This window comes from Salvia hispanica, chromosome 1 (assembly GCF_023119035.1).
Source record: "Salvia hispanica cultivar TCC Black 2014 chromosome 1, UniMelb_Shisp_WGS_1.0, whole genome shotgun sequence".
In the NCBI taxonomy this organism is placed as follows: domain Eukaryota; kingdom Viridiplantae; phylum Streptophyta; class Magnoliopsida; order Lamiales; family Lamiaceae; genus Salvia; species Salvia hispanica.
The window spans coordinates 39,744,914-39,754,919 of record NC_062965.1 but is presented as its reverse complement, the minus strand read 5'-3'; the positions used below and the strand labels follow the sequence as shown (position 1 = coordinate 39,754,919).

General features: G+C 39.7%; 1 protein-coding gene across 1 annotated transcript; it reads left to right on the top strand.

Annotated features, from left to right (window-relative positions):
- The first annotated feature begins 2,416 nt into the window (after positions 1-2,416).
- On the top strand, positions 2,417-4,900 carry LOC125196387. The gene has a single exon (XM_048094884.1). The coding sequence runs from the start codon at positions 2,417-2,419 to the stop codon at positions 4,898-4,900; it is 2,484 nt and encodes an 827-aa protein (XP_047950841.1).
- The last annotated feature ends 5,106 nt before the right edge of the window (positions 4,901-10,006 follow it).

Genomic DNA, 10,006 nt, shown 5'->3' with positions numbered 1-10,006 from the left:
TGCCCCAGAGAAAAACTAATATTGTAGGGTTAATACCTTTGCCCCATATACTTCAAAGCATTCTCCTTTGTGCCTTATCAATTCCCACGCCGAGGCCACTGTGAAGTTGCCGTGAGTAGTCAAGACCCATCTCGCTGAGTCTTTAATCGCCTCATCAACGGGCGTGGCCAAGATCTCCTCACCCATCTCCCTCGGCACTCCCCACTCATTTAGCAGCTCGAAGATTACTTCCTCCTTCCATCCTGAGACGGACCAGGAATCCTCTACTTTTGCAAACTCTGGAACCCCTTCTCTAGTGCAGAGGGTACTGATAAGCTGGTCTCTCAACCAGGTATCATCCCAGAAGCTAACTTTGCCATCACCTAACATCCATCTAATAGAGTTTTGACATTTGATCTCGACTTGGAACATCCTTCTCCAGGTGGGACTTAACCGGCTGGAGCGGTAGATAGTTAGAGTCGAGGAAATAGACCAATACTTCTTGTACATGCCTCCACCGTGTCAGCCATACATCGTAAACCAAGGTCTTCTTCCGAAGTGGGTCTGCAAATATCATTCCATTTAATCTAGTGAGTTTTATTTGTTGTATTACAAGATCCCCAGAAATACCTCGCCAGCACCTGTTCCATGATCCTGATCGCGCCCTTCGTTGGTTTTGATTCACTTGGATTTTACATGGTTTTAGAGGGTAGTTTTACTTGGTTTTGATCATATATTGTGTACTTTGAGACATGGTTATATCTACTTCTCTATTATTTTGGTATTTTGACCATTTTGTGAAGAATGTGTAGAAAAATGTACAAAACATGTGGATGTGCAGCTGCTCAATGTTCGAGACAGCTTTTCTAGAGATTTTGAAGTCCGATTCGCATGTAATGCATACCATTCTCTTCGTCTTCGAAAGAGCTTCGCGTGGATATCTTAAAAGTCTCAATCGGAGTTCGGTAGAAGAAGTTATGGCCATTTTACCAAGACTGCGCAGAGCAGTGACATAGCTGGCGACCCGCCAGGTTCGCATGCAAACGAACCTGGCGACCCGCCAGCAAAAGACGAAAAAAATGCCGTAAGCAGCTGGCGACTCGCCAGCTTCGACGCACACCCAACCTGGCGACCCGCCAGCTTCGTCGGACAGTTATTTCGGGCCCAAAGTCAACCCTAGGTATATATATGCCTAGGAAACGCCTCCAAACACAACTTACACGCCTTCAACCCCAAAAATACTACTTTTTCACCTAGGAAGAAGAGAAGAATGAGCAGAGGACGAGTATTCATCGCAAGATTGAAGACGAGACCTCCAATCCGCCCAATCCAATTCTAGGAGTTTCTACTTTTAGTTTTATTCTTGTTCAAACAATGTTTTTGATTATTTCTTTGAATATTTCTTTGACTTTTGTGATGAACATGAGTAGCTAAATCCTTCGTAGAGTTCTACGGGGGAGATACAATGATTCTTATGTTTAATTGATTTCCTTTTTCTATGCCTTGGCTCATGTGGTTATTTTGATTTCTTCTGTGCTTATACATTTATTTGACTGATCACCTTATAAATGCATGTGGATTTTACTACAAGAACTGAGAAGTGAGTAGTTTAATTTGAAAGAGAAGAAATTGACGTCTTTGCCAATATAATCGAGAGATTTGAGCCTTTGAATGAAGCTAAGTATCTTAGGAGCTATTAGGAGTTGTTGTCTTAGTTCTAGGAAGGAGACTTCGGTTCTAGGTAGCAATCTACAAATTATATGCTTTGAGAAAAGATATAGTTTTACCTTAGTGATAGCTTAATAACCCTTGAGACCCTTTGTTGGCATAGTTAGGAAATTAGTTGAGCATAGGATAATTGTTATCGATCCCGTAGGATTCTACCCTTCTCATCCTTGATCTACATCCGTTTTCTTATTTGCTTTTAGTTCTCTATTTGTTTTTAATTGTTTTTACCTTGCTTTTAAATAGATTTAGAAAAACCAAAATTCCGATTCATCTAGATAGTAGTTGAGGTTGGTTCGTGGTAATTAGGTTGACACTCATTGTCTCTGTGGATACGATACTCTTTGCTTACTATTTGCTACATTAGCCCCGTACACTTGCGGGTATACTTGTGTTAAAAATAAGTTGAGTCAAGTTTTTGGCGCCGTTGCCGGGGACAATTTTGTGTTACTATAGCCTAATATCGTGATAAAAATTAAGATTACTAATTTAGATTTTACTTGCTTTATTTTTCTTTTCTTTTTGAGTTATTCTCACTTTTGTGTTTTTCTTTTCAGGTTGTATGCTCACTCGCTCTAAGGGGCAACCATTAGAGTTATTCGATCCTGAGATCGAAGCATCCAACCGAAGGAGAAACGCTCAGAGAAGGCTCAACCAAAGGCGATCACTTTCGCCTCTTAAGAGAGAACCGCCTATTCCTGTTGCAATAACAATGGCGGACAATGGAGAGAACAATGCACCACATCCAGATCCGGTAGTCCAACAACTCCAACTACAACTTGCAGATTTGGTGAAACAGGTTAAAGAAAAAAATGAACAACAAGCCATGGTGCCAGTGCAAAACATGTACGCTTACAGAGAGGTAGAGGACCCACCAATTGGCAACGATGGGATCGATGCCAATCATTTTGAGCTCAAGCCAGGATTGCTAAATATGGCTGAGGCTAATGCTTTTGCGGGGAAGGCCAATGAAGATCCCAACAAGCATCTTACTAAGTTTATTCAGATCAGTAACACGGTGAAGCTTAATGGGGTGAGAGATGAACAAATCAGACTAAGGCTATTCCCATTTTCCTTGAGAGATGATGCTAGAGACTGGTACGACAGCATGGGGTCAGGATCTGTTAAAACGTGGGATGCCATGGTAGACTTATTTTTGGAGAAGTATTTCCCACCCAGTGAAGTTCTAAAGAGGCAAGCAGAGATAATTCAGTTCCAGATGAAGCCTCATGAGACAATCCGAGAAGCATGGGCTAGATTCAAGACACTGCTGAAAAGATGCCCCAAACATGGTCTAAGTCCGGGACACCAAGTCATAACTTTTTATAGGGGGTGTACTCCAGATGCAATGCGTGAACTGAATTGGAGCGCAGGAGGAGCACTCCTTCAATTAGGAGAGAATGATGCCATGCAAGTGATTGAGAGAGTAGCTTCCACTGATGAAGGATGGAATAATGAAAGAAACAAGTCATACAGGGTGGCCTCTGCTACAGAAGATGATAGGATAGACAGAATGTCAAAGCAGCTAGATCTTTTGACCACTCAACTGGGGATCATGGAGATGAGACAACCTGGACCAGAACTGCAAGGAGGAGTTGAAGGTGTCAACTATGTGCACCAAGGAGGGAATAACATGAACTTCAACAACTATCGCCCCAACCAAGGTGGTGGTAACTATAACAACTATGGTAACAAAGTGCATCCCAATCTCTCATATGGGAATCCAAACAATGCTCTGCAACCACCGCCAGGATTCACAGTGTCTAATGGGTTGGTAGAACAGCAGAAAAAGCCTACTACTGAAGATATCTTGGCAGCATTCATGAATCAGACTACCAAGTACATGGAGAAAACTGACAAGTACATGGAGAGCACTAGTCAAAGGTTGGGGAAGGTTGAAAACGACGTGCAAAGCTTGAATGTGCATATGAAGAGCATTGATACTCAGATTAGTCAAATTTCTCAAGTTGTAGGTGTCCAACATCAGCCAGGGCAATTTCCAGCACAGACCATAAACAATCCCAAAGACTGCAAGGCCATACACTTGAGAGGTGGTAAAAGCTATGAAGGACCTTCCATGCCTGTAGAGGAAAAGAAGAGTACTCCAGAGGAAGATGTCAGAGCAGAAGAGAATTCCAAGGGAAAGAATAAGGTGGACATTCAGACCAAGAAAGACGCAGTGCCAGAAAAGCTGCCCCCTCCCTCCATTCCTACGACAGTTAGAGTGCCCTTCCCATTTGCGGTGAAGAAGAAGAAGTTGGATGAGCAATTCTCCAAATTTCTCGATATTTTTAGGAAGGTGCACATTAATATACCATTGGTGGAAGCTCTGCAAGAGATGCCTACGTATGCAAAGTTCCTAAAAGATGTGCTCTCCAAGAAGAAGAAGTGGATTGATTATGAGACGGTGAACATATCTGAAAACTATAGTGCGATAATTCAAAAGAAGCTACCTGCCAAGCTTAAAGATCCTGGGAGTTTCAATATCTCATGCGTCATTGGAAATGACAGACAGACAAAGGCACTGTGTGATCTGGGGGCGAGCATAAATTTGATGCCATTATCATTTTTTAGAAAGATGAAGATCGACACTCTCAAGCCGACTACAATCACACTGCAGATGGCAGATAGATCAATCACCTATCCTAAAGGAATTGTTGAGGATGTTCTGGTGAAGGTACACGACTTCATATTTCCCGTCGATTTTGTAGTGTTGGATATGGAGGAAGACATGAATGTGCCGCTTATCCTAGGGCGCCCATTCCTAGCAACGGGAAAAGCATTGATAGATATAGCAAAGGGAGAGCTCACTCTTCGTATGGGCAACAAACGACACATTTTGTCTATCTATAATGCTATGAAGAGTCGTGAAGATGAGGAACTTGTTATGAAGATGGAGTGCAAAGCTGTGCATGTTGTAGAGGTTCAAAAAACACAAGCAATTGAGTCCACATTGGGGGATTTTTCATTGCCGCAGTGGATGTTTGGTTCATGTGGTGGATCACTTTCTAAAGAAGAGACTGCACCAAATTCTAAAGTGAAGGAGAAGAAAACAAAAGCTGCAAATTCACCCAAAGTGGAAACCAAAATTTGTGATGGAGCATTGAAAACTACTTGGTGGAAGAAGAGATTGGCTAGATCATATGCTTCCAAGATTGATAGAAAATCCAACACCACCATTTATGGCGTGACATGATGCAGCTCATGGAGGACGTCGAGCCAACGACGATAACCAAAGGCACTGTAGGGGAGGTAACCCCTAGTAGGTAACTTTTAATTTTATCGTTTTATTTTTTTTTTGGTGTGTTTTTTTGTTGCTTGCTTACCATGTATGTCTCCCTTCTCCACCAACTTTTCAAACTTATTCTTTGCTTAGCTTTGAATAAGTTTGGGGGGATGATATGGTGGATAGGGACACTAACGAGGTACGTATCTTATTTCTTTTGTTGCTTTATTTTGTTTTAGGATAGAATTATTTTGTTAGAACTCTTTGAATGCTTACTTTGATTGGTTGGGTTTTGAAATTGAATTGAAAATTTTGGTAGTAATTTGGGTGAAGACTAGTCGTCTATGATAAAAGAACCTTCCACTTTGAGCTATCACTTGACCATTGACTTGAGAGTTTAAGTAATAGGATGCATAAGTAACGAATTGCTTGTTTGTCTTGATTCATGCTATTTGCCCAGTGAGACTTAAGCTTTTAATTCTTTCATGTGTGATTTATCATCAATTGTGTGTGTGTTTCTAGAACTAGCTCCTTGTCTTCTTGAGTTTACATAGTGACCTTAAAGATAGGGGAAGATGCTAGGCCATTGTTGTTAGCCTCATTTTTACCTAAACACTAACCTTATTATTTAATAATACCCTTAATAGCCAAATTTGAGCCTATATTGCCTTTTCTTTGTCAAGCTAATCAAAGAGTTTAGTTGTTGAAAGAAATTGGTTGTGTTTAGCTTATCAAGTTGAAAGTTGGTTGTACTTAAAAAAAAAAAGAAAAAAAAAGAGAAAAAAAAGAAAGAAAAAAAGAAAAAATATAGTATATAGAGAATAATTCAAGGTCTTTGGAAGTTGTGAAGAAATTAGACAAAGTCTAGTTATTGTGGAAAAGTGTTTTGGCGAATGGTTGAAGTTAAAAGTTGATTGTTGTAATTTCTTGGTATTTTATCTTATTGGGAATTTAGTCACTTTAGCCAAATATTACCCTACCTTACCAAAGAGCCTACATTATAACCTAAACAAAAGACCTTTCGGACTCTAGATTTATGGTCAGACGAAGTAGAGGAGAGGTTACACATTGAGCAACCCTATGGTAAACCATGCATTGTTGTTTGATTTGAGTGTTGCTTGATATCTTATACAATTTGAGTGAGGTGAATATACACATATATACATCCCAAGTGAAGCATGAATCCAAGGTGATATACGAGATAGTAGTACAAGTGCATTCGACGACTTAACTTGATGGAATTTGTATTGTGATATGCTCCTTTATTCCGTATTATTTGAGACGATGATGATGTCTAAAACTCTTTTGAATCCAAGTTTCTTCTAGTTCTTTTTCTTCATTGCTCGAGGACTAGCAATTGATTAAGTTTCGGGGAGTTGATTCACTTGGATTTTACATGGTTTTAGAGGGTAGTTTTACTTGGTTTTGATCATATATTGTGTACTTAGAGACATGGTTATAGCTACTTCTCTATTATTTTGGTATTTTGACCATTTTGTGAAGAATGTGTAGAAAAATGTACAAAACATGTACATGTGCAGCTGCTCAGTGTTCGACACAGATTTTCTGGAGATTTTGAAATCCGATTCGCATGTAATTCATATCATTCTCTTCGTATTCGAAAGAGCTTCGCGTAGATATCTTAAACGTCTCAATCGGAGTTCGGTAGAAGAAGTTATGGCCGTTTTACCAAGACTGCGCGGAGCAGTGACATAGCTGGCGACCCGCCAGGTTCGCATGCAAACGAACTTGGCGACCCGCCAGCAAAAGACGAGAAAAATGCCGTAAGCAGCTGGCGACTCGCCAGTTTCGACGCATACCCAACCTGGCGACCCGCCAGCTTCGTCCAACAGTTAATTTCGGGCCCAAAGTCAACCCTAGGTATATATATGCCTAGGAAACGCTTCCAAACACAACTTACACGCCTTCAACCCCAAAAATACTACTTTTTCACCTAGGAAGAAGAGAAGAACGAGCAGAGGACGAGTATTCATCGCAAGATTGAAGACGAGACCTCCAATCCGCCCAATCTAATTCTAGGAGTTTCTACTTTTAATTTTATTCTTGTTCGAACAATGTTTTTGATTATTTCTTTGAATATTTCTTTGACTTTTGTGATGAACATGAGTAGCTAAATCCTTCGTAGAGTTCTACGGGGGAGATACAATGATTCTTATGTTTAATTGATTTCTTTTTTCTATGCCTTGGCTCATGTGGTTATTTTGATTCCTTCTGTGCTTATACATTTATTTGACTGATCACCTTATAAATGCATGTGGATTTTACTACAAGAACTGAGAAGTGAGTAGTTATTTGAAAGAGAAGAAATTGACGTCTTTGCCAATATAATCGAGATATTTGAGCCTTTGAATGAAGCTAAGTATCTTAGGAGCTATTAGGAGTTGTTGCCTTAGTTCTAGGAATGACACTTCGGTTCTAGGTAGCAATCTACAAATTATATGCTTCGAGAAAAGATATAGTTTTACCTTAGTGATAGCTTAATAACCCTTGAGACCCTTTGTTGGCATAGTTAGGAAATTAGTTGAGCATAGGATAATTGTTATCGATCTCGTAGGATTCTACCCTCCTCATCCTTGATCTACATCCGTTTTCTCTTATTTGATTTAGTTCTCTATTTGTTTTTAATTGTGTTTACCTTGCTTTTAAATAGATTTAGAAAAACCAAAATTTCGATTCATCTAGATAGTAGTTGAGGTTGGTTCGTGGTAATTAGGTTGACACTAATTGTCTATGTGGATACGATACTCTTTGCTTACTATTTGCTACATTAGCCTCGTACACTTGCGGGTATACTTGTGTTAAAAATAAGTTGAGTCAGGTTTAAGGACCTGAAAGATGTGTACCGGGATCGCTTCAAGGATGCTCTTAATCAGGGTGAGCCAACCCCCAAAAGATAGGTGCTTATGACACCAACTTCTGTGAGATCTTGTCACATATGAACATGAACAAGTTTGTCTTTTTCCTTCCATGAAAAATAGGAACACCAAGATAAGTGCAAGGTAAACTACCTTGTTGAAAACCACCCGCAGAGGTAACACCTGCCGCCCATCTAGCATGCTTGTCGTCAATGTAAAAGCAGCTCTTTCCCTCATTGATTTTCTGCCTCGACACCTCCATATAGTGGTTGAGGCATCCTTTGAGCTTTCTAAGAGATGCTCTTCTTGCTCGTGTAAAGATTATAATATCATTCGCATAGGCAACGTGGGATACACCCATTGAGTATCGAGCTGTACAGAATCTCATCTTCTTCTGCCCAAGGATTAGGCGATCCAACACTCTAGAGAGATAATCAGCCGCCAAGATAAACAAGGACGGGGAGAGAGGGTCTCCTTGACGAAGGCATTGTGAGGACTTGAAGAAACCAGCCGGAGTTCCATTGATAAGGACCAAAAACCAACAAGAATTTACACATCTCTCAATCATCCCCAGCCACATATCCGAGAATTCCATCTTCCACAAAACTTTTAGTAAAAATGGAAATTGCACGCGGTCATATGCTCTAGCCATATCCAACTTGATTGCCAGATTTGGAGAGGGGTTGCACTTCCAAAGCTCATGGAACATTTCATTTTCCAGCAACACATTGTCACTAAGGAGTCTGCCTTTAATGAACCCACTCTGGTTCGGGACAATGTGTTAGGATTGGTATACTGAAAAGCATATTTCGAGCATGTTGCACGGATAGAATTGCTTGTATACAATAAATTCTACAATCCACTTTTAACCCAAGGCGAGAAGTAATTTTATCGCATTGATTTTTGCTTGTGCATTTATAAGATGTTTCTCAAAAATTTAAATGTATAAGAAGCAAACAAGTCTAATTTTTCTACATAGTAGACTGTTCGTGAACGATGTTCACAGAAGGTGATGCAGTCGGTCCTTTGTAGAAGAGAAATAGAATTTCACAACCTAGATAGGCTTTGGCTACCTATCGTGCAAGGTTGCAGTGTCAGTCCGCATGTTTCCTTACCTTAGGAAATAAACGACACCGGTGTGGTATAGCACTGAAGGATCTAACTGTTGAGATAAGTCTTTCTTGCTATTTACTGAAAGACGAGGTCTCGGTGATTGTTATTTCTTAATCATTGTTGATATAACATTGAACATACGATATTGATTATGCACTACTTTGATTTATCAAATGGTGCGGATTTTTCGCAATCCAAGAATCCCGATATCTTGGGTAGTGGTGATCAATGTCTAGAGGTTCTAGTATTGTTATTGCAATGAATCGTGTGCTGGGTGAGTCCAGTTTGATAATATCCTCAAGAGGTGTTCGAAAAAGGTTTTATTATTCAGAAACCCGGCCGGTTGGAATTTATTCCAGAATAATAAATAAAGATTTTGAACTAGACAACTCTTGGAAAAAGATATTAATTAATTAAAGTCAAATAGCAGACTTAAATTGATTAATGGATATTTATATCTTTAACACGGGAAATAATAAATTAAAGAGGTAAAGCCCGGATTACTCGTAATTTGGGATTGGATGGGCAGTCAATATTATTATACTATAGTGGTTGATAATAATATTCTGTTTGGACTTGTATTAAATTGGGGCTCAATTTAATTAGTAAAAGTCCAACAGGTTTGGCCCAAATCCAACCTCCATGGATCCCTAATCTGGTCCATCATAACTCTATATAAAGGAGACTAAATAGAAGACTAATTTAATGAATTTTGATAATTAATTTCGTGCTCCCTCTCTCCAGAGTAGACGGAATTTTCGCTTCCCTTCTGTTGGGAATTCTGTCTTCTGTTTAGTCAAGCCCTTTTCGATTCTGACAAGCTTTGCCCATCCAAAGGTCAGATTCTGAGTTCGGGATACAGATTAGAAGATTCGTGGTCGAGTACGAAGATCTTCATGTGGAGAAGGAGCAAGCAATCGTCGATTCTTTGGAGAATCAGATCGGTAACCCTAATCCGTAGGAAATTCATGAATTAGGGTTCTTATTCCTTGTTTGTGAATTATATGTGTTCTAGCGTGCAATTGATTGTTTAACATGTGATTAATTGATCCCATAATCGGTCAAATAGATCTGTAGATCTGATTTA

Coding starts and splice junctions, on each gene's coding strand:
- LOC125196387 (XM_048094884.1), top strand. CDS start 2,417: ATGGCGGACAATGGAGAGAACAATGCACCACATCCAGATCCGGTAGTC.